The sequence below is a fragment of the Phocoena phocoena genome, chromosome 3 (genome assembly GCF_963924675.1).
Source record: "Phocoena phocoena chromosome 3, mPhoPho1.1, whole genome shotgun sequence".
NCBI lineage: Eukaryota > Metazoa > Chordata > Mammalia > Artiodactyla > Phocoenidae > Phocoena > Phocoena phocoena.
Genome location: NC_089221.1, coordinates 40829216 through 40854434, shown reverse-complemented (window position 1 = coordinate 40854434; position 25219 = coordinate 40829216). Strand labels below are relative to the sequence as shown.

Below are 25219 nucleotides of genomic sequence, written 5' to 3'. Positions count from 1 at the left end.
TGCCCACCTTGCCAACTTTTTGCCCTTCTGTGACCTCGTTATGCTGCTTTAATATTCTTCTGGCTTGGCACAGGCTAGTAAAATTCCCTCATCCCTACCCTCCACCCTGCTGTTTGCTGCCGCTCTTTCCAGCAGATTTAGCTCAAGCAACTCTCTCCTCCATGAGGACTTCCAGAGCACACTCCTCAGGTGACCGGCCACTCTCCCCTTCCACCCCTATGAAATGTAACATGTACCCCTAGTATTACATTTGGTGCACTGATCTACCATCACTGGTTTGTGACTGTCTCACATCCAGGACTGTGAGCTCCAAGGGGAGGGCCACCTAGTTTATACCCACATAACTATGCAACTTAAAAGAGTTTATCTTTTTTCACAAAGGGTTTGCCGCCAGGATACAGGTGTCGTGAAAACCACCGCTAAACCTAAGCAAAAATGGGAAAGGAGAAGACGCACATCAACATCGTTGTCATAGGACACGTAGATTCAGGGAAGTCCACCCCTACTGGCCATCTGATCTACAAATGTGGTGGGATCGACAAGAGAACCATTGAAAAGTTCGAGAAGGAGGCTGCCGAGATGGGGAAGGGCTCCTTCAAGTATGCCTGGGTCTTGGACAAACTGAAAGCTGAACGCGAGCGTGGTATCACCGTTGATATCTCCCTATGGAAGTTTGAGAGCAGCAAGTACTATGTGACCATCATTGATGCCCCAGGACACAGAGACTTCATCAAAAACATGATTACAGGCACATCCCAGGCTGACTGTGCTGTCCTGATTGTTGCTGCTGGTGTTGGTGGATTTGAAGCAGGTATTTCCAAGAATGGGCAGACCCGTGAGCAGGCCCTTCTGGCCTACACTCTGGGTGTGAAACAGCGAATTGTTGGAGTTAACAAAATGGATTCCACCGAGCCACCCTACAGCCAGAAGAGATACGAGGAAATTGTAAAGGAAGTCGGCACCTACATTAAGAAAGTTGGCTACAACCCCAACACAGTAGCATTTGTGCCAATTTCTGGCTGGAACGGTGAAAACATGCTGGAGCCAAGTGCTAACATGCTGTGGTTCAAGGGATGGAGAGTCACCCGTAAGGATGGCAATGCCAGTGGAACCACACTGCTTGAAGCTCTGGATTGCATCCTGCCACCAACTCACCCAACTGACAGACCCTTGCGTTTGCCTCTCCAGGACGTCTACAAAATTGGTGGTATTGGCACTGTCCCTGTGGGTCGAGTGGAGACTGGTGTTCTCAAACCTGGCAATGGTGGTCACCTTTACTCCAGTCAATGTGACAACTGAAGTGAAGTCTGTTGAAATGCACCATGAAGCTTTGAGTGAAGCCCTTCCTGGGGACAATGTGGGCTTCAATGTCAAGAACGTGTCTGTCAAAGATGTTCGTCGTGGCAATGTGGCTGGTGACAGCAAAAATGACCCACCGATGGAAGCAGCTGGCTTCACAGCTCAGGTGATTATCTTGAACCATCCAGGCCAAGTCAGTGCTGGCTATGCACCTGTGCTGGATTGTCACACAGCTCACATTGCCTGCACGTTTGCTGAGCTGAGGGAGAAGATTGATCGTAGTTCTGGGAAAAAGCTGGAAGATGGCCCCAAATTCTTGAAATCTGGTGATGCTGCTATCGTTAATATGGTTCCTGGCAAACCCATGTGTGTTGAGAGCTTCTCTGACTATCCTCCTCTGGGCCGCTTTGCTGTTCATGACATGAGACAGACGGTTGCTGTGGGTGTCATCAAAGCAGTGGACAAGAAGGCAGCTGGAGCTGGCAAGGTCACCACGTCTGCCCAGAAAGCTCAGAAGGCTAAATGAATATTATCCCCAATACCTGCCACCCCAGTCTTAATCAGTGGTGGAAGAACGGTCTCAGAACTGTTTGTCTCAATTGGCCATTTAAGTTTAATAGCAAAAGACTGGTTAATGATAACAATGCATCGTAAAACCTTCAGAAGGAAAGGAGAATGTGTTGTGGACCATTTGTTTTGTGTGTGGCAGTTTTAAGTTATTAGTTTTTAAAATCAGTACTTTTTAATGGAAACAACTTGACCAAAAATCTGTCACAGAATTTGAGACCCATTAAAAAAGTTTAATGAGGAATAAATAAATAAAAGAGTTTATGTTGGTAAAATTTTGGAGATTTTAGATCAGGAGTCCCCAACCCCTGGACCATGGACCAGTACTGGTCCGTGGCCTGTTAGGAACCGGGCCGCACAGCAGGAGGTGAGCCGCGGGCGAGCTGATAGAAGAAAGCTTCATGTGTATTTACAGCTGCTCCCCTCCCCTCGCATTACCGCCTGAGCTCCGCCTCCTGTCAGATGAGCGGCAGAATTAGACTCACAGGAGCGCAAATCCTACTGTGAACTGCGCATGCGAGGGATCTAGGTTGCGAGCTCCTTATGGGAATCTAACGCCTGATGATCTGAGGTGGAGCTGAGGTAGTGATGCTAGTGCTGGGGAGCGGCTGCAAATACAGATTATCATCAGCAGAGAGGTTTGCACAGAGACCATAATAAATCAACTGCTTGCAGACTCACATCAAAACCCTATCAGTGGGCTTCCCTGGTGGCGCAGTGGTTGGGAGTCCGCCCGCCGATGCAGGGGACGCGGGTTCGTGCCCCGGTCCGGGAGGATCCCGCATGCCGCGGAGCGGCTGGGCCCGTGGGCCGTGGCCGCTGGGCCTGGGCGTCTGGAGCCTGTGCTCCGCGGCGGGAGAGGCCACAGCAGTGAGAGGCCCGCGTACCGCAAAAAAAAAAAAAAAAAAAAAAAAAAAAAAAAAAAAAACCCTATCAGTGAGTGGCAAGCGATGACAACTAAGCTGCAGCTGGTGGCAGGCTTTACAGTGGCAAGTGAGTTGATGTACTTCAGTTGTACGGCTGCAGCTGGTGGCAGGCTTTAAGTCAGAATCCGACACTTTAGTCTGCGCTTGGCCCACCCATTATTTTATTTACCACTTCCATCTGCGCCTCTTTCCGGCACTAAACACTTGTCTCAGTCACAGTTTTGGTAAGCCCACAAGCTAACCCTACCCAAAATGTGTAAAAAACAAACATCACTGGAGAGCTTCTTTGAAAAGGGGGAAAGACCCAATGATGAGACAGCAGAAGACTCCAAGACTGCCAACAAAAAGAAAGCTGCATTTAAAAGAAAATACCAAGTCCTACTTAAATTACAGGTTCATTGCAATAGGTGATTCACATTCTCCAAGCCAGCTTTGTATAATATGTGGCGACCGGCTATCCAAGGAAGCCGTGAAACCTTCAAAACTGCTTCACCACATGGAGGTCAAGCTTCCTGCATTAAAAGACAAGCCTGTGGAGTTTTTCAAAAGAAAAAAGCGTGAACACAAATAACAGAAGCAGTTATTGAAGTTCATCAAATGTGTCTGCCCTGAAAGCATCATTCTTAGTGGCTAACCACATTGCTAAAGCTAAGAAGCCCTTTACTATTGGTGAAGAGCTGATCCTGCCTGCTGCTAAGGACGTTTGTCATGAACTTTTAGGAGAGGCTGTTCAAAAGATGACACGTATTCCTCTTTTGGCTAGCACTGTAACTAGATGAATTGATGAAATAGCAGAGGATATTGAGGCACAATTGTTAGGATTAATGAGTCACTATGGTACACAATCCAGGTTGGCAAGTCTACCGATGTTGACAACAAGGCAACAATGCTTGTATTTGTGTAATCTATTTTTCAGGAGGATGTGCATGAGGATATGTTATGTGCACTTTTGTTGCCAACACCACAGCTGCAGAACTATTCAAGTCTTTGAATGATTACGTATCAGGAAAACTGAACTGGTCATTTTGTGTCTGTATATGCATGGACGGAGCTGCTGCCATGACTTCACGGCCTTCTGGTTTCACTACTCGGGTCAAAGAGGTCGCTTCTGAATGTGAGTCTACGCACTGAGTCATCCATAGAGGAATGCTGGCTAGCTGGAAAATGTCACCTGAACTTAACAACGTTTTGCAGGATGCGATTAAAATTATCAACTGCATTAAAGTACATGCCCTTAACTCAGGTCTGTTCGTGCAGCTCTGTGAGGAGAAGGACACAGAGCACACACGTCTTCTCTTACACACAGACGTGAGATGGCTTTCTAGAGGTAGATCACTGGCCAGAGTTTCTGAGTTACGAGAGCGGCTCCAGAGATTTCTTTTAGAAAAACAGTCACCCCTGGCAGCACATTTCAGTGACGCAGATGGGTCGCAAAACTTGCTTACTTGTGTGACACATTCAACCTGCTCAACAAACTCAACCTGTCACGTCAGGGGAGAACAACAACTGTGTTCAAATCAGCAGATAACGTGGCTGCATTCAAAGCCAAACTGGAATTATGGGGGCGATGAGTGAACATTGGGATTTTTGACATGTTTCAAACATTAGCAGAGATTTTGAGAGACTGAGCCAGGGCCTTCTTTCTCCCAGCTGGTGCGTGATCACTCCTCAGCTTTCAAGAGTTTGAGCATTACTTCCCAACCACAAAAGACCCCTGAACTGGGAAGGAATGGATCTGAGACCCATTTGTGAATAAGCCAGGTGAATCAACTTTGTCCGTGCTAGAAGAGGATCAGCTGCTTGAGATGGCGAATGACGGTGCCCTTAAAATTATGTTTGAGACAACTTCAAATCTCCATACGCTCTGGATTAAAGTCAAGGTGGAATATCCTGAGATTGCCACAAAAGCACTGAAAAGCCTGCTTGCATTTCCAACATCCTGTCTTTGTGAAGCAGGGTTTTCTGCAGTGACGGCAACCAAAACGAGATCACAGAGGAGACTGGACATTAGCAACACACTCGGGGTGTCACTGTCTCCCATCCCCCCAGATTGGACCATCTAGTTGCAGGAAAACAAGCTCAGGACTACCACTGATTCTGCATTATGGTGAGTTGTATAATTATTTCATTATATATTACAATGTAATAATAATAGAAATAAAGTACACAATGAATGCAATGCACTTGGATCATCCTGAAACCACCGCCACACCCCTTCCGTGGAAAAATTGCCTTCTACAAAACTGGCCCCTGGTGCCAAAAATGTTGGGGACCGCTGTTTTAGGTGGCGTGTGGACAGATTACTAAGCAGGCAAAGTGTAAATGTGATACAGTTCGCGTGCTCAGATACGTTGAATGCTTTAAGTCTTTAGGGAACAGTAATCATTAAGCAGAAGGTTGGGTAGATAAAGTGTTAAAGAGAACCCTGCAGTTGAGCGGCGAAAACAGTCGAGCTTCTATAAGGGAGGTGGCAGGTGTCCAGGAGAGTCCGGGGTCAGCTCTCCCACACTTCAGCCTCTCAGCTGAGGCTAAAGACATGCGTGGCCAGCCCCTTTCCCATTTAGCGACACCTACAGCTCTCGCCCACCACCGCGACCCATCTCCGCGAGTGACACCAAGTTCTAGGAGCCTGCTTAGCAAACGAAGCGGGGAGAACAGCGGGGAGGAGCTAGCTCTGCGCATGCTCTTTGTGGGCGGGGGGGGGGGCGGCGGACGGCAGGCAGGTTGCGCCTGCGCGCTGCGTCGATCAGACGCCTCGGCTTCCGCACCGGGATACCCGGCTAGGGTTCGCTGGCGGGATGGTGCCGCGGTGCCAGGTAAGAATGGGGAAGCCCTCCGGGCTTGTGTCTGTCCTCGCCTTTTCCCTCCACAGACCCGGTCCTGCTCGGCCAGACCCCGGCGACCGCCACCGCCGCGGTAGGCCCTCCCGACTTCGGAGGCTTTGCTCTGGTCTCCCCAACGAAAGTCAAGCCCGTTCCGCGAACGCTTGTTCTGTAGGTTCTGGCCTGGAAGACTAGCTGGTTTCTAAATCACCCTTGATTTGCCCTTGCTTCTCAGATTGTTCGTTTCTAAGAAGACAAGTTTTCAATATAGAAAGAAATGCCCTTAACTAAGAATTCTTTGATGAAATGTGTTCCATCTGTGCATTTGCGAACCCTTGATTATTTGCAGGCCTCTGATTATTTCGTAGAGAATGATTTGCTTTCATTCACAGGTGGGTTATTTTACTTGGTCGGATCGCTTAGATACCAGGCTATCTGCATAGGTTTGTCCTAGGAAATAGAAGTTTATCCTGTACTTCAGACTCATCTGCTTTTGTAAATATCAGGGTTTGTATGTTGCATAACTTAATCCTGGACAGCTGGGTTCAATGTAATGTAGACTGGAATCAAAGGTCATATGACAACCGTGAAGGACGTGTCTTTCATTTATTTGGTCATTTATTTGTGTAATTCATCTCTTGATTCAGACATTTGTTCACTGCTTAAATATAAAAGGTGCTATAATTTTATGTCAGTTAAAGGCCAACCTCATGGTTTCTAAGAAGATATTGTTAGGGTTTTAGTTGTGGCACACATAACATTTATAAAACTAAAAAGCATCTGGAAATTAGTCTGACTTGTACTTAAAACATAAAAATTTTTCAAAATTTGAGTTTGTAGGTATGCTGAAATTTTTATAGGCACTTTAAATTTTTTCTAATTTATAAAAAGTGTCTTTGATTAAAGTAATACATTTGAAAAACAAAACCCAGCGTGGACAGTCAGAAAAGGACTATGGGTTGTTATTGTTAAAAACATATTCTTTCTTTTCAGGTGGAAGTGTTGTATTTTGCAGAAAGTGCTGAAATAACAGGAATTCGCTCAGAGACCATTTCTGTGCCACAAGAAATAAAAGCATTGCAGCTGTGGAATGAGATAGAAACGCGCCATCCTGGGTAGTTAAAAATTTGCAGAATGTATATGATTAACACTTTTTAATATTTAAAAATGTGTGAGTAAATGATAAAAGTAAAAAGTTAACTTAGATTTCCATGTTTAATGTCAAAAGGATCATTAGTTGTATTTTTTCCTGAAAACTTAAGTTCTAGTATTTAAAAATGCAAAATTCCTTAATAAAGGTTAAAGATATTTTACTTAAAAAGCACAGTGAGCTGTGATACTCCCAAAGGGACATGATTATATTTGGTTTTATAATTTACAAAATACTGAAAATGTAGATTCTGCATTTTTGTAACATTAAATGAAATTATTACGTATTCTGTTAAAAGTGTGTGCTTTAAACTTTGATGTCCTGCCCCTTCTTTAGAGAACTCAAAATAGAAATTTTTAAGATTGAAAGAAAAATGAAAGATAACAAACAGCTGCTGCTGAATTTGAGTTTTTACAATATTTGATTTTTTTTCTGGTTCTTGAAAATATCATTTTACTGCTGTTCGTACCTCAGTGAGTCTTTTTTGAAACAAAATATAAAAGTGGCCTGTTTGAACGTGTTCAAGGTATATTACTAGTGTCACTTAAATTGTGTGAATGTTTAACTTGGAAGTCTTAGTGCTGTGTAAAAGACAGTCCACAATGTATGTTCATAAAGAAAATTATTCCTTCTTGATTTCATATCTTTTTAAGTTCTTAAAATGCCCTGATAATCAATGAAACATGGTGGGGCCTCTTCCTACTTTACCTTTAACGAGGGCATGTACTGATTAAGAAATTGTCCTTTTTTTTTTTTTTTTGACCTGGTCTGAATGTTGTCTCCAGTCTAGTGTTTTTTTGTTTGTTTCTTTAATTCCCCAAGACACCCAACATCCAGTAAAGAGTTGTTAGCAGTTTACTGCATTCTTTGTGGTGAATAAGTATGTTCTTCAGTGGATATATCCTTTCTCTGCAAAATATGAGTTTAATTAGTGATTTTGCAGATAAAGTAATATTTATGTAATTTTGATTGCAGCTGAGGAGATTTGGGGTCTAACAGCATTGATACATCTAATTATACTTTTTTCCTTTCAGATTGGCTGACGTCAGAAATCAGGTGATATTTGCTGTTCGTCAAGAATATGTCGAGCTTGGAGATCAGCTCCTCCTGCTTCAATCAGGAGACGAAATTGCCATTATCCCCCCCATTAGTGGAGGATAGTGCTTTTGAGCCACCTGGGTATGTGAGATAGGTTTTTCTTAGCCAGTCTTGTGCAGAAGGATCATACAGATAATAACTTATATATGGTTTCCTTTAACTGTATACTCTTTGTCAGGCTGTCTGCACCAACTCTTGGTAAAGCAGCAACTCTTTATTGGTGCAGATGGACTTATAAATACCTATCATCTCTGCATCAGTTGTGTTGTAAGCAGTTTAATGTCATCTTGATTTGTTCATTCTATTGATTTAACATGGTTTATTGAGATTTTGCGTCGGGCACAGCGCTAGACACTGGAGTTTTAATACTCCTATTTTGCAGGAGGGAGAAGTTAAGAAACTTGTCTAAGATCACATAGCTAATAAGTGGCAGAGCCAACATTTGAACTCAGATTATTATTGGACTCTCTGTGTAGTTTTCCACAAATATGCTTATTAATACTGGATAATAGCTCTCCTGGGCACAGAGAAATGTAGAAAAATTGCATAGCTGGAAAGTAAAAAGATCACTCTTCCTGAAAAACGCTTACCATTTTCCAGGTATAAAAAAACAGCTTTATTATTATAGTTATATTGCTAGTGGCTCTAGGACCCATGTCATCTTTCCATCTTTCCAAATAAAGTAAGCCATGTCTGAGTAGGATAATGTGTAAGAGCATTTCTGTTTTTTTAAATTTAACCCATTATTATTTTTATTTTTTTTTTAACATCTTTATTGGATTATAATTGCTTTACAATGGTGTGTTAGTTTCTGCTTTATAACAAAGTGAATCAGCTCTACGTATACATATATTCCCATATCTCCTCCCTCTTGCATCTCCCTCCCACCCTCCCTACCCCACCTCACTAGGTAGTCACAAAGCACCGAGCTCATCTCCCTGTGCTATGTGGCTGCTTCCCACTAGCTATCTGTTTTATATTTGGTAGTGTATATATGTCCATGCCACTCTCTCACTTTGTCCCAGCTTACCCTTCCCCCTCCCCGTGTCCTCAAGTCCATTGTGTATGTCTGCATCTTTATTCCTGTCCTGCCCGTAGGTTCTTCAGAACCTTTTTTTTTTTTTTTAAGATTCCATATATATGCTTTAGCATATGGTATTTGTTTTTCTCTTTCTGACTTACTTCCCTCTGTATGATAGACTCTAGGTCCATCCACCTCACTCCAAATAACTCAATTTCGTTTTTTTTCTATGGCTGAGTAATATTGCATTGTATATATGTACCATATCTTCTTTATCCATTCATCCAATGATGGACATTTAGGTTGCTTCTATGTCCTGGCTATTGTAAATAGAGCTGCAATGAACATTGTGGTACATGACTCTTTTTGAATTATGGTTTTCTCAGGGTATATGCCCAATAGTCGGATTGCTGGGTTGTATGGTAGTTCTATTTTTAGTTTTTTAAGGCTCCTCCATACTGAGGAACATTTCTTAGTATGGTCTGGAGAGGCAGACAGAATGAGGCTTAATTTGTCAACTGAGAAATAAATAATGTAGAAATTAATAATCATCCCTAATTGAAAACTCTTTTAAGTTAGGAATGAAAGAAAACTTCCTTAATTTGATAGTGTTTTTCTCCAAAATCAAGTAAATATCATATTGGATGACAAAACTTCGGTTTTATTAAAGAAAAGAACAAGCCAAGGATGCTTATTTATTTTTTTCACCCATTTCTTCCCCACTCTTCTGGAGGGTAGTGCCTCAGAAGTGAAGAATAAATATGGTAAAGCCAACTGCCTGGCATTGATAGAGATTGGATTTTCTTAGTCCTATTATTTGGAAATAATAGAATTCTCCATTAGATATGTATCTCAGTTTTATTTGGAAACTGTGGTCACCATATCACCACCATGATATAGAAAAATACTATTGTTTTTGATTTTGTAATTTATTCAGAAAACAATGGGCTGCCATAGGTGTGTGTTTGTGTGTGATGGTTAGAGCTGTTCTTTGGGAAGACTAGGAAGATACTCAGCAACATTGTGTATGATTTGAGTGTGTTTGACAGGGTTTGTAACATGCAGTTTTAGAATCTATGTTATTACAGAATCAAGTTGTGGGAACTCAGTGTGGTCTGAAGTTCATAGACGATGTTTGGGTTACCTATATCGTATTGCAAGATGAATTGGAAGAAGCTCAGGTGACATATACAGGAGGTTGAAGCATCTTGGAATCCAGTAGCATCTGAATGGTTTTTTTTCAGTAGCATGGTCCTCTTATCTTAAACACACCTTCCCCAGCCCCCATGCTCTGTCTTAGAACGCTGTTTGTTTCCATAAGTTATCCCTATTTGTAATTCCTATTTATTGCTTTGTTCCTCCTCTAGCATAAGTGCCTGAGCACAGGAGCCAGGTCTTTTGTTCCCTGGTCTGTATCCAGTGTGTGGGCTTAGTCTCTGACCCTTAGTGAGTATGAAATAAACGCTTGATGAATGAAATGAGAAATGCATGGCAAAGGACTTCTACAGCATCTGGTGAATAGGCGTGCAGTCAGTTCCTTTATTTCCTCAGTTACTTAACTGAGGTTGTGCCTGATTATGAAATGAACCCAGTTCCTGTGGAGTCATCATTCTGCTTGCCCTCCTTTTTTGGGTAAAGAAAAAGGCAGTTCTGGGTGTAGTGCTTGGTAATCCAGTGGTTAGAGGTGATGTGTGTGTGGATGCAGGAGATAAGAGTAGCAATTCCAGAGTGTGGAATAGGTTGGCAAATGAAATAGATTTCATTTTAAGTAATCATGTTAATGGTAAGTTCCTTTTTATATCATGCTTGATTCGTTAGGGATATTTGTAAAATTACTGAGTTTTGCTCAAATTTTACACTTGCTTATTTTTATCATTCAGATCGAATCATGCCTCCTAACGCATCTAATATAGAAAAAATATATAAATTGAAACATAGCCTATAGGTTGGGTGTTTTTACTCTAGTACCAATGTTAAGGTTTGGTAATATTTTATTTCCAGGAAAGATATAAATGAAGTTGAAGAGAAATCAAAAGATATAATAAAATTCACATCTGAGCAACTTTCAGTAGATGAAGTCTCACAGCTGGTGATTTCTCCATTCTGTGGTGCAATATCCCTATTTGTAGGTGAGTTGTTATTTTCATAGCATCTATTGACTATACAAGACCGTAGAAATTAGCAGGTGTTTCTCATGTTCAGTGTTAATAGTAAGAGGATTTTAAGATACGGAGCAGTTAGCCAAGATTACCCATGGTGGTGAGTAGAAATTGTTTTAGTTCTTGTTTTGTGTTAGTAATCTTCAAATTAACATATGTTAAAGGCAAAAAAAAAAAAAAAAAGTAGACTAAAAGTCATTATTAGCAGAGAGAATTCTGATAATCCTGGGAACATAATATTTTCCTTTTAAGGGTCAAATTCTAATTGTTACAAAGGGAATATATACTGGTTTGTCATTTGAATGTTTTCAGTAAACCTGGCTAATCAGTGTCATTTTATTTCCTCATCTTTGTGATGATTATCTTGATTTTCTAATCAAGTTTTTGTGTTTAGAAAATTTTAAAGTAATTTTTAGACAAATTGGTATGCTACTTGTCTATTCAAAAATAATCCTTTTTTATTCTATTAGTGTGCTTTTTCTACTGTAGGAAGAAAGCTTATTTTGTAATTTTTTTTTTAATTTTAGGAACTACAAGGAATAACTTCGAAGGGAAAAAAGTCATTAGCTTAGAGTATGAAGCATATCTACCAATGGCAGAAAATGAAGTCAGAAAAATTTGTAGTGACATTAGACAGAAATGGCCAGTCAAACACATAGCAGTGTTCCATCGGCTTGGGTATGATTTCCTTTATCAGTTTAAAAGTTTAAGTGTCGTCGTTTTCCGCCTTTGTACTAATTCTGATTCTGGAATCCTTCATTGGCATCCTGTGTTACCCTGAGAGGGAGGTTTGTTTATCATTCTGGCAGACAGTGCCTTTAAGGCTGCTTGTTACATTGTAACATTTGGAGAATGGCTGATGCTGTAACAAAGTCCAAATGTGCAAAATTCTTTGGCCCTGTGCCCAACAGCCTGTGCTGATGTGTGTTCAAGGCCATGAGACCTTTTCAGAACCGTTTTGTAGTCTATACCCCGTTTATATGACAGTCTGAGATTGTTTTGATGTAAAAGCCTTTTAAGGTCATTAGATTAGTTTGCTGTTTTGTATCACTAAGAAGAGTGGAGTTCCAGGCTCTGAAAAGAACCCAGCATTGGGACTAAATCTATCATCTATTAGTTATTGGTAACTATAATTTTATTAATGTTATCAATTCTGTTATTTACTATTCATTGCTATTTAATACTTTAAATTCTACCTTATATTCATCATGCGATTAGTTTGTATTTCTAGGCATTACCTGGCACTGTGCCTTGTTTGTTTGATGAGATGTTTGTTGAATCAGTGAGGTACTTTTCATCTTGTTGCCCATTCGATAAATTTAGTGGATACATGCTTACAGATTAGTCACAAGCTTGGCACTTCCTGCTAAATGCAACTGGGATGAATTACTGTTTTCTAACTAAATGCGATGTTTAGGTAAAACAGAACTGGATATTTAGTTCTAGGAATACTTCACTGGAATTTTTATTTTTTTTCACATGTCTAGTAGATTTCTTAACACGTACCTTCAGAGGAGATGATGAATTTTTTCCTTCATTTTGTTAAAGCTTAGTTCCAGTGTCAGAAGCCAGCATTATCATTGCTGTGTCCTCAGCCCATAGGACTGCCTCCCTCGAAGCTGTGAGCTATGCCATTGATACTTTAAAAGCCAAGGTGCCCATATGGAAAAAGGTAAGTTAGGAAAATATCTAATTTTGTCTTTGGACATGATTTTTCTTAGGAATTTTTAAAGAACAAGGAAGAAGAGTACATACAGAGTATGTACTTCCCTGACTTTATAGAATCCTGTTTTCTTTTCCTAGGAAATAGGATGTTTATGTAATAATCTCCTTTCCAGGGTTTATTAAGCATGAAAAATACGTGCCCCAAAGAATGCATGGCCTGGAGAAGACCTCAACAAGTGGTAACAGTTAGAATTTCTAGTCTAGAACGTTCCAGTGGTTCATATATGAAGTATTATCCCTTATATTAGAATTCCCTTGAGTTAGAGGGTCTTTCCTTTGGAGAGCAGGAATAATGCATGGCTATGTAGTCACTGGCTAAAATAGAGACTTCTCAAGGCAAAAGAGCCTTCTCCTAGAACTCCTTCATTTTAGGAAAAGAAAAGTGGGATATTGCCTCCTTGGAGAAAATGCATAGTAAGTGGACTTAAAAAACCTAAGTAGGAAATTCTAGCTTGTTTTCCATCCATACATCAAACCCATCAATAAAAGCAAACAAGTCCCTGCTTAAATAGAGCATTCTGAAGGTAGGAAAAGGCCCAGCTCCCTGATTTCTCCCTTGGTGTAGTAACCTCAGCAGTGGGATCACTCTGTATTCTCAGAAATGTGTAATTACACTTAAGAGCCTCAAATTGCCCACAACATTGTGGCTGATAGCAAAGCTGAGGAATGGATTCACTGCCCAGTACAGCAGAAGGCCAGAGTGAAGGACCAGTGGTGAAATGAGCAAATTGGACTCTGAACCAGCACCTGTGAAATTTAGTGACCATATTTTCTGGATAAAAACTGAAACCCATTGTTATAAGGGGATACTTAGGGATTAGAGGATAGGATATGTGAAAGGAATCTGTCTTAGTGAAGCTCAGATATCTGGTTGCTTTGCTGTGAACAAGGCTGCCACAATTTTGATAGACCATGAGACCCTGGAGAGAGCAAGGTAGGAAGAGTATTCCAGAATGAATTGTGAGCCTGGCTGGGAGAGATTCTTTGCCTTGGAGCAAAGAATGGACAGCCAGCTGACAAAGTAGATGAGACGGTAGGCTCCCCAAATAAGGGAGTGGGTAGGAGTTGGGGGTATACTCATTGTGATGCTTCAAGAACTGGCTGGGCTTTCTATTTACTTCTCTGTGTGTAGAGGGTGGGAGGGTGTACAGGTGTTCAGAGGATAATTGAATTTGGATTTCTACCCCTGCAGAAATAGAACCTGACTAGAGAGTGAGAAGAGAAAGTGATATATTCTTATTCCCCTTCTGTCCAAAAATTATCTGAATTCTAGTCTGGTTCTGGTTTCAACCTGTGCTTTGAGATCATCTGTGATACAGGCAAGGGATAGGCAGGTGGGTAGGGCACGCACTTACAGGGTGTTTGCCAACAGCACGCAGCTCAGACCTGTTTAGGAACCTTTGGGGTGGTCTGTTAATTTCAAAGCTAATGGAAATATCCCTTTGGCCTTTGGAAACGCATATTTAGAAATGTGGAAGTAGTAGGTGTGTCTGGAAAGAAAAAAGTGTTGAAAGACCTTCTATCTTCCATACATAACCTTGCCCAGGCTGTCTCCTGTCATGATCCCAAGTGGAATTAATTGTTTATTCCTTTCTGTGTTTGCCCCTTGTCTTGTTAAGGCTTCTTGTCTGTCGTTTCTCCTACTTGACTGAGTCCTTTAGTGTAGGGAGCACGTTTATTCGTTTGTTTGCTCTTAATGCCGTATGCAAATGGCCATTGGATTGTTAAAAGAGGAGCAGATATAAATAGTTGTGATATTCCTTTGCCTGATTTATTCAGATATATTTGCATTTATTAAAATACTCTCCGTTAAATTCTTATTATCATTCTGCTTTTTAGGAAATGTATGAAGAATCATCATCATCTTGGAAAAGAAACAAAGAATGCTTTTGGGCAACCGATGATTAAACCACTTAGGTTTTTAGAGTCTTAAAATTTAAACTTGGTAAATTCTTTGATCATGTTTTGATTTTTCTTCTCCAGAAGATAGTTTACTGAACATAAACTCTTATGTTACACCAGTGGAACAAGAGAGAAAAAAATAAATAAATGAGTGTTTAGGATGAGGGCTTATTCGGGAACTAGAGGTAGAAGAAAGAAAGGCTTTAGGAAAAAGATGGAAGAATAATTTAAATTTAAGGAAAGATGCCTGTGGTAGACATATTATTCTATGACTAAGCTCTAACTGTAACTTGACTCACATTGAGGTGTGGCCCCTCCTCAGTGACTGTCTCAGAGGCTGCCCCCAACCCCCTACCCCTATGCCCAGTGATATCATTGGTGTCAGGGATGCGTTTTGGGAATGTAGGCAGAACTGGAAGCTGTAAAAAGTCCTTATCGGTTACTCTTGGTATGATATATTTTTAGAATTTATATATTTTTAAAATAAGCTAAATAAACATGATTTTAAAAGTTTAAAAGCAATATCCTGTTTTTAAAAATTCAGTGATAATACCTAAGATATTTCATCATATGAAGCTTTCTAGTATTTCAGAATCAATAATCTTACCATAATACTTATTATATTAGTTATTAGTATTGTATCAATATATAAATTAGCATAAAATTGTAAAACAAGGCAGACTAGCAGCAAGGGTGCTTTGTGTTATAATGTTAGTTATAAAATTGTACCCACAACCAATTAAAAGGGGAAATTATATGATTATTTGGTAAAGTATTTTCAGATAGTTTTTTTGAGTTTAAGCAACATTATCATTAATAAAGTTATGTTTTCTGCAAAATCTTTATACTAAATAATGGTCCAGTTTTTGCTTGGTCGACCTATGTACTATCTTGGTAGATCTTAGTATATAAGTTCCATATAGTTCTTTTTTTTTTAATTGAAGTATTGTTGACTTATAATATTTTGTTAGTTTTATGTGTACAGCATAGTGATTTGGGGGTTTTTGCATATTATATTCCATTATAGGTTATTACAAGATTTTGGTATAATTCCCTATGCTGTACAGTAAATCCTTGTTTCTTATCTGTTTTATGTATAGTAGTTTGTATCTGTTAATCCCATACTCGTAATTTGTCCTTCCCCTTCATCCTCTCCCCTTTGGTAAACATAAGTTTGTTTTCTATGTCTGTGAGTGTTTCTGTTTTGTATATAGATTCATTTGTGTTATTTTTTTAGATTCCACATATAAGTGATATCATATAGCATTTGTCTTTCTCTGTCTGACTTATTTCACTAAGCATAAGGTTCCATAAATCCATCCATGTTGCTGCAAATGGTGATTTTGTTTTTTGTGTGTGGTGAGTAATATTCCATTGTATGTGTATGTGTGTATATGTCACATCTTCTTAAGCCAGTCATCTGTTGGGTTGGTTCCCTGTCTTGGCTATTATGTAATAAATAGTGCTGCTGTGAACATTGTGGTGCATGTATCTTTTCGAATTAGAGTTTTCATGTTTTCTGGATATATACCCAGGAGTGGAATTGCTCAATCATGTGGTACTTCTATTTTTAGTTTTTTAAGGAACCTCCATACTGTTTTCCATAGTGGCTGCACCAGTTTACATTACCACCAACAGTGTTCAAGCGTTCCTCTTTCTCCACATCCTCTCCAGTATTTATTATTTGTAGACTGTTCGATGATAGCCATTCTGACTGTGATAACTCAGTGAGGTGATACCTCATTGTGGTTTTGATTTGCATTTCTTTAATAATTAATGGTGTTTCATGTGCTTGTTAGTCATCTGTATGTCTTCTTTGGAAAAATGTCTATTTGGGTCTTCTGCCCAATTTTTGATTGGGTCATTTGTTTTTTCGATATTATATGAGCTGTTTATACCCCTTGTCAGTTGCATCATTGCAAATATTTTCTCCCATTACGTAGGTTTTCATTTTGTTGATGGTTTCCTTTGTTGTGCAAGAGCTTTTAACTTTCATTAGGTCCCATTTGTTTATTTTTATTTCTTTTGCCTTGGGAGACCTAAGAAAATAATTGCTGAGATTTATGTCAAAAAATATTTTGCCTATGTTTTCTTTTAGGAGTTTTATGGTGTCATGTCATATATTTAGGTCTTTAAACCATTTTGAGTTTATTTTTGTATATGGTGTGAGGGAATATTCTAATTTCATTGTTTTACATATACCTGTCCAGCTTTTGCAACACCACTTGTTGAAGAGATTGTCTTTTCTCTATTGTACATTCTTGTCTCCTTTGTTGTGGATTAACTGAGCATGGATGTGTGGGTTTATTTCTGCGCTCTCTGTTTTGTTCCATTGATCTATGTGTATTTGTGCCAGTACCATGCTGTTTTGAGTACTGTAGCTTTGTAGTATAGTCTGAAGTCTGGAAGGGTTATACCTCCAGCTTTGTTCTTTTTTCTCAGGATTGCTTTAGCAGTTCTGGGTCTTTTGTGGTTCCTTATAAATCTTAGGGTTTTTTTGTTCTAATTCTGTGGAAAATGTCATGGGTATTTTGATAGGGATCGCACTAAATCTGTAGATTGCTTTGAATGATTTTTTTTTTTTTGTATTTCTGTGGTATCAGTTGTTACTTCTCCTCTTTCATTTATTATTTTGTTTGTTTGAGTCCTCTCTCATTTCTTCCTGGTGAGCCTGCCTAGAGGTTTGTCACTTTTGTTTATCTTTAAAAAAAAAACCCAGCTCTTGGTTTTATTGATCTTTTCTATTGTTTCTTGATCTCTATTTTATTTATTCCCTCTCTGATCTTTATTATTTCCTTCCTTATGTTGACTTTGAGCTTTGTTTGTTTTTCTTCTAATTCTTTTAGGTGATAAATTTTTATTTGAGATTTTCCTTGTTTCTTGAGGAAGGCTTGTATCACTATGAACTTCCCTCTTAGAACTGCTTTTACTATATCACATAAATCTTGTAAGGTTGTTTTCATTGTTGTTTGTCTTCAGGTATTTTCTTATTTCTTCTTTGATTTTGTCATTGACTCACTGTTTTTTTTAAAACATGTTGTTTAGTCTCCATATCTTTGTGTTTTTCTCGTTTTTCTTTCTGTAGCTGATTTCTAGTTTTATACCATTATGTTCATAAAAGATGGTTGATATAATTTCTACCACCTTAAATTTTTCAAGGCTGTTTTGTGTCCTAGTATGTGGTCCAGCCAAGAGAACATTCCATGCATGCTTAAAAAGAATGTGTTTTCTGCTTTTTTTTTTTGGATGTAGTGTCCTATACATATCAGTTAAGTCCAGCAGGTCATTTGTGTCATTTAGGACCTCTGTTGCCTTATTGATTTTCTGGCTGGATGATCAGCCCTTTGATGTCAGTGGGCTGTTAAAGTCTCCTACTGTTACTGTGTTCCTGTCAATTGCTCCCTTTATGTCTGTTAGTATTTGCTTTATATATTTAGGTGCTCCTGTATTGGGTGTGTATATGTTAACAAGTGTAATATCCTTTTCTTGTATTGATCCCTTTATTATTATATAATACCCTCGTTTGTCTTTTCTTATGGCCTTTGTTTGATTTTTTTAAAATTTTATTTATTTAATTTATTTTTGGGTGCGTTGGATTTTTGTTGCTGTGGGCGGGCTTTCTCTTGTTGCAGCGAGCAGGCTTCTCATTGCAGTGGCTTCTCTTGTTGCAGAGCACAGGTTCTAGGCGCACGGGCTTCAGTGGTTGTGGCTCGTGGGCTCTAGAGCACAGGCTTAGTAGTTGTGGTGCGCGGGCTTAGTTGCTCCGCGGCATGTGGGATCTCCCCGGACCAGGGCTCGAACCCATGTCCCCTGCATTGGCAGGTAGATTCCCAACCACTGCGCCACCAGGGAAGCCCCTGGCCTTTGTTTTAAAGTCTATTTTGTCTTATATGAGTATTGCTACCCCCAGCTTCTTGTCATTTCCATTTGTATGAAATATCTTTTTCCATCCTTTCACTTTCAGTCTGGTATGTCTTTTGCCCTGAAGTGAGTCTCTTTTAGGCAGCATATTGCAGTTTCTCATTCTTTTATACAATAGCCACTCCATGTCTTTTGATTAGAGCATTTAGTCCATTGACATTTAAGGTAATTATTGATACGTATGTACTTATTGCCATTTTATTCCTTGTTTTCCAGTTCTACTTTATTCTTTTTCATTTTGTGGTTTGGTGAGTTTCTTTTGTAGTATGCTTGAGTTCCTTTCTTTTTGCTTTTTTGTGAATCTGTTGTATGTTTTTGATTTGTGGTTACCATGGGGTTCATGTATGTTGATCCATAACTATATCTACTTAAACTAAGTTATTCAAGTCCAAACACATTCTAAAAGATCTACATTTTTACCCCCCTCCTCCACATTTTGTGATTTTGATCACAAAATGTGGAGGAGGGGAGTAAGAACTATATAAGCAGTAAAAGAATAAGCATGAAGATGTAAAATAGTAGTTATAATCGCTTTTACATTTTCTGTTTGTTTTTTAATCTATTTACTGATTTATTTAAGTGATCTTCAATCCTTACTTTATATTTGCCTTTCCTATTGGTATTTTCCCTTTCCTATAGATTCTTTTTTTCCATTTAGAGAAGACCCTTCAGTATTTCTTATAGTGTAGGTTTAGTATTGCTGAATTTTTTTAGTTTTTGCTTGTCTGAGAAATTCTCTGTTTCTCCTTCTATTCTAAGTGATAGTCTTATAGGATAGAGTATCACAGGTTGCAGGTTTTACCCTTTCAGGAATTTGTATATGTCATGCCACTCCCTTCTGGTCTGCAAAGTTTCTGCAGAGAAATCAGCTTATGATGTTAGGGGGGGTTCCCTCGTAACTGACTCTGTTTTTCTCTCATTACCTTTAGAATCCTCTCTTTATCTTTAACTTTTGCCATTTTAACTATGACATGTTTTGGTGTGGGTCTCTTTGGGTTCATCTTGTTTGGGAGCCTCCATGCTTCCTGTACCTGGATATCTGTTTCCTTCTTCAGGTTTGGGAAGTTTTCAGCCATAATTTCTTTAAGTACATTTTTGATCCCCTTCTCTCTTTTTTCTCCTTCTGGAACCCCTGTTATGTGTAGGTTGGCCTGTTCTATATTATCCCATAGATCTCATATGTTGCTTTCATGTTTTTAAATTTTTCATTCTGTCTGCTGTTCTGATTGGGTGATTTCCATTATTCCATCTTCCAGATCACTTATTCGTTCTCCTGTGTCATTTAGTTGTCTATTCCTTGCTTCTGGATTGTTTTTCATCTACGAAATTGAATTATCTATTTTTGATTGGTTCATCTTTAGGGTTTCTAGTTCCTTCTTAATGTGTTCTGTGTTTATAGCAATAATCTGTCTTAATTCAGTTAGTATTTTTATTACCAACTTTTTAGACTCAGGGTCTGGTAGACTGATGAACTCTGTTTCATTGTTTATTCTTTCAGGGAATTCCTCTTACTCTTTTAATTGGTGCTACTTCCCCTGCCTTTTCATTTTACTTAACTTTCTCTGTCTTTATGAACTTAGGAGAAAGTTATCTATTTTGGTCTTGAAGGGGTGTTTTTATGTGGGAGCACCCCTGTGTAGACTGTGTGTGTCCAAAGTCTTGGGTGTAGGGGCTGGTTTTGATATGGATGCCAGCCACTTCTTCCCTCAGAGTGTGCTGGCCACTATCATGTTGATAGGGGGCGTGGTTGGTGTCGGAGGATCTAAAGCCTGTGCAGGGTGTGAGGCAGGACTTCCTCTCTGCCCTGTGGCTATCACCACACTGATAAGGGTGGAGTCTGACCCCCAGTTGCTGGAATAGAAGCTCTGAGGGTCAGGCTCAATCAGGCTCCCTTCCCCTTGAGTGTGTGATCTGCCCCAAAGGAGGGGAGTGCTGAAGCAAGTGAGGCCTGTGAGCTCACAGAGGACCGCGGTGGTGTCTGTGTAGGTGTCTATGGCTCTGCTCACACACAGCCCAAGGTTCCGTCTCTTCCCCCATTGTGTTTGTCCCAGATCTAGTGCAGGGCTGTGGCTTGGAGTGGGTGGGGCTGGAGCGTTTGCTAAGCTGGGGCTGGAGGTTGGGGCGTGTGGCTGCAGGAATTGAGGTGGCTGTTCTGCCACCAGAGGTCTGGGCTGCCTCAGTGGCAGTCTTCCCAGGACCTGTCTGCCCCAGATCCAGTGCCAGGTTGTGGAGTGGGTGAGGCCAGGGTGCTTGCTCGGGCGGGAGACTGACCGCAGCGTGTTCCAGTGGCACTGCCTGTGCATGCGCTTACAGTGGCCGTTGCTGCCCCACCTGGATCACCCCTGCCCCCCCGGACTGTCTCTGCATAGCAAGAATGAATCTTTTCCCAGGGTCCGGCTGGCTGAGCTCTTGTGCCAAGATGTGCTGTGGAGTGAGCAGGGCCCAGGGTGTTCACCCTGCTTGGATTCGGGAGTGCAGCGAGGTGGCAGCCACCGGCGCAAGGCCCTCTCCACCCTGATTGTTGGCAAGCCAGCACGCGTGCGCTCCTCAAGAACAGGGTTTAGGCTTCTCCAGCCCTTCTGTCTGCCCCAGCAGTTTTCCCAGCAACCAGCCAGGCTTGTCTCCTCTGTGTAGCACCCCGGGACAGGGATGCCCAGTCGGTGGCTCAGCCTGCTCACACCCCAGGAGGAGGGTTCACCTGTGCGGACCTTATCTTCCTTCCAGATCCCTTCCAGGGGCAGAGGCCCCAACTTTGTGCTTCTTTCCCATCCTACCCAGTTATGTGGAAATCTTTCTTGCCATTTCAGTTGTATAGGAGTTCTTTTGCCAAGTTTCCGGTTGGTTTTCTGTGTGAATTGTTCCATGTGTAGATGTATTTTGATATGTTTGTCAGGGGAGGTGAGCTCCATGTCCTCCTACTTTGGCATCTTGATCTGACCTCCATATAGTTTTTAAAGTAATAATATATTGGCATAATTTTGGGCAGTTGACATCATCATAAAATTTTCATTATGCATTTTGGGAACAAAGACTTATACTTTCATACCCAAAGATTTTTTTTTTCAGTAACATCACTAGTTACATCTAGCAAAGCATTTTTTACCTAAGGAATTCATTTATTCAACAAATACTGAATGCCTGTTCCGTGCCAGGCACCCACCAGTGGTCTTTGTCTGCCAATTTTAGATACCGTGGGGAAGATCCTGCATCCTCTTTGGCTGGGACCTATAGAACAGCTATATGGACACTAGGAATCTCCTGCTTATTTGGTGTTTATTCCTTCACCTATTCAGACATTGGACCAGAAGAATCGTGAGAAGGCTGACAAATCCTCCACCAACTATTCCTTTACTGAGATGGGGTTGTCTGCCTGGTCTCAACCTTACCCTTTCTGAATTCATTGCCTGCCTCCCTCCCACCAAACTTTGTCCTGCTCCTATCTGAGAACAGGGGCGGGTGGTTGGACGACAGTCAGTTACATTCTGTGTGAAAGCACAGTATCATGAGATTACTGGGCCACCAGATACTCCCGGGATTTTGCACCCATGTTGTTCATATGTTGTTTATTATGTCATATATGTCTGTATGAGGTATATTTAGATTTCAGGATTTTTCTACTCAAATATTTAGAGGATCTTTATTGATGGTAATTAAATATTTAAAGAACATAAAGTATTCTCTATGCATGTTTTATTAAAGAATCATGTCTTAATTTTGAGTAGGTTTTGTTCTAAGTCAGGAACACAGACTATTGTGCTTTTAAGTCTCCAGTACAGAGGTTAAGGAGTTAATCTGGGGCATGCTAAAACTGGGATGGAACATCCCTGACAGTTTTTAGCGCATTGCACTGGATTTAAATGGGGTCTTTGATCCCCAGTTTCTTAGGTGTGGCAGTGTTAATTGGTGGTGAGGTAATAAGGGGCTAGCATCACTTTGACATAGCCTTTTTATACCCGTAACTTAGTTGCTTCACTAATTAGAAGAGTAACCTAAAAAAATCGGCCTTTAAGTGGATTGTAATGTTTAAAGTCACTTTGGAACTGTGGCTTTGTATGACAGCCTATGTAAATTCACCCAAGAAGTAGGAAACTCAGATTGTGTTTCAAGTTTTTTAACAGGTAGCAAAATTTAAAGAATTTTATCTTTGAATGAAAGTAATAGCAGATGGTCAACAAATGAAGTGTTTTGTGATTTTGTGGATATTTTTGTCCTTTAGATATGATGTTGAGCCACTGTATTTTCAGCATGTTTTGAGAAATAGTGATTAAGGAGCCAGAAGTTTGAATCTTGATCTTAGATCCCTGAATGAACCTATTGGAGAATTAGAAAACAATTCCTGGATATCTTTTGAATCCACTCATTTCTTTTTTCCGCTGCTACATTTGTCATCCAAGCCACCACTCCATTTCTCTTGGACTGTTGCTGTGGCCTGGCGACGGTCCCCCTTCCTTCTCCCACTTAGGTCACTTCATCATCCTACTTGAACCTTCTGATAGGTAATCACATCCTAGAACTTCAGTGTTCTCACCATGACCTACAGCCTACATGATCGGACTCCTGCCTGCCCCTCTCACCTCCTCTCTTGCACCAGGCTCCCTGCTTTGCTGTGGTGCTTTGTGGCAGGCTTATTCTCCCTAAGAGTCCTAGCCAGTCTCTTTGTCTAGAATGCCCTTCCTCCAGGAATTCCTATAGTCTGCTTCCTCACTTTATTTCCTCACTTCCTCCCTAATTAAATGTCACGTCCTCAGAGAGCCTTCTCTGACTACCCTATTTAAAATTGGATTCCCGTTCCCTTCCCTTGCTCTACTTTATATCTTGCAGTGGCACTTAACCACTACCTCATGTACTCCATCTGTTCGTTTATCTCCATCACTAGACTATCAGCTTCCTGAGGCCAGGGATTTTTTGTCTCCGTCACCACAGTGTCTAATCATGACATGCACTCAAGAGGGCTCAGAAGTTCTGTCCGTGTTAAGTATTGTGCCCCCAAATTAAACACACGTGACACGATGTGTAGTTGTAGTGCTTACAGATGTGTAAAAGTATCTGGCTAGATGAATGAGTGGATAGGTGCAGCTTTTGCTTCTGCACTCTCTTCCTCACTCCCATCCTGCGATGTCTCTCCTACACAGTTCCTGAGCACCTAGTTGTAGTATGAGCACCTAGTTGCAGTAAAGGCCTCTCTTAAGGCAGTAATGATTTGTGTGGTGTAGTTAGGTAGCTCACCCAGCAGAGGGCAGTAGAGCTAGGGCTATAGTAAGAACAACTTGAGTTAGCTTTTTACCTTCATTTTGCACAGAATCAAGAAGTTCCGTTTAGTTAGTAGCCTTTTTCTTTTAGTTAGGTTGGAGTGGTCCTAAGATGAAAATCAGTCCCTCCTTTTGAATAAGATTATTTCCAATCTTTAATTGGTATCTTCATTTAAAATATTAAAGGGTTATGATAGGATGAGGAATTTTTAAAAAATGTTCTATGTAGTTTTTAAAAGGTGATATAGAATGAATAAAAGGAATTACTTTTTAAAAATACATAAATATAAAACTTCTGATTTGGGACAGAATGGTAGATTTGATACAGGTCTTTAACCTACTCTGTGACAATCCAAAGAAAAATGAATGTTCTTTTTCTTCAGAGTTGTATTTTAATATACGAAGCATACCAGATACGCTTACTGGTGGTGGTTCTGCAATCAGCTGCCCTTATGATGTGCTTCACCAGAATTGAGATGGGCCAAACTGAGGAAGGCACGTGGGAGTTCACCTGGTAGGAATTGGAGGTGTTTGTGCATAGGTGTGAAAGGCGACACACACCCAGCAACCTTTGCACTGATGTGCCAGCTATAGAATGAGGGCCAGTCTATGAGCCTGATATGTATCTTGTTTTATAATTTCAGCACATTCATCTCAGCATATTTAATCCTTAAGATGTAAACCCTCTAGCTCACTATTAAAATTTTTAAAAAAACTATGCAGATGACTACTCATGTAGGCTGCAGCAGTTTGACCGATTTTTTTTTTCTATACCAAGCACATATTTATATCTAGAGGTAAGTTGTGCTTTAGAGTAGTGTTTCTCAAACTTTAACATAATATGAATCATCTGGTGATCTTAAACTTCCAATTGGAATTCAGTTCTGTGTGGCACCTGAGATCTGCATTTTGTAACAGCCTCCAGGTGATGCAGCGCTGCCTACCCATCGACCACATTGTGAGGAGCGAGCCTTTACACCTAGTCTCTAAGCTATGAAGGCGGTTTAAGCTTCCTGCAAAAGCATCCTTGTGGCCACTGCTACTGGCGTAAGAGGTTAGATGCATCCTCACTCTTCTACTGAGCCTTGAATGTGTTCTGAAGCACAGTGAGGCATAAGATAAATACAGTGACATACGTTAAGTCGTAAAATTCAAATTCCAAAGTAAATAGCTTTATTTTCAAAATGATTTTAATTGTATTCAGTAATGTGGTATTTAAAGGGGTTTACAATTAAATAATAACTTTTCTGTTTGATTCTAATACTTTAATAGGAGAGAAGCTCTTAACTAGTTTATGTTGATTACTGCTCCAATTTGATCTTTTGCTTCTCAAAAATCAAACGAATTGTGAACCTTCATATACAAACATGCATATGCATT

The 25219-nt window shown here is 40.2% G+C and overlaps 1 protein-coding gene and 1 pseudogene across 2 annotated transcripts; both read left to right on the top strand.

Moving 5' to 3' along the window:
* The first annotated feature begins 435 nt into the window (after positions 1 to 435).
* LOC136121710 (elongation factor 1-alpha 1 pseudogene) lies at positions 436 to 2107 on the top strand (annotated as a pseudogene). The gene has a single exon (XR_010655735.1). The product of XR_010655735.1 is annotated as an elongation factor 1-alpha 1 pseudogene (transcript).
* A 3458-nt stretch (positions 2108 to 5565) lies between these two features.
* On the top strand, positions 5566 to 15506 carry MOCS2 (molybdenum cofactor synthesis 2). Its single transcript, XM_065874858.1, has 7 exons — positions 5566 to 5608; positions 6608 to 6729; positions 7799 to 7943; positions 10885 to 11012; positions 11570 to 11720; positions 12591 to 12714; positions 14607 to 15506. Exons 3-7 carry the CDS (start codon positions 7846 to 7848, stop codon positions 14673 to 14675), a joined length of 570 nt encoding a protein of 189 aa, XP_065730930.1. The 5' UTR covers positions 5566 to 5608; positions 6608 to 6729; positions 7799 to 7845; the 3' UTR covers positions 14676 to 15506.
* The last annotated feature ends 9713 nt before the right edge of the window (positions 15507 to 25219 follow it).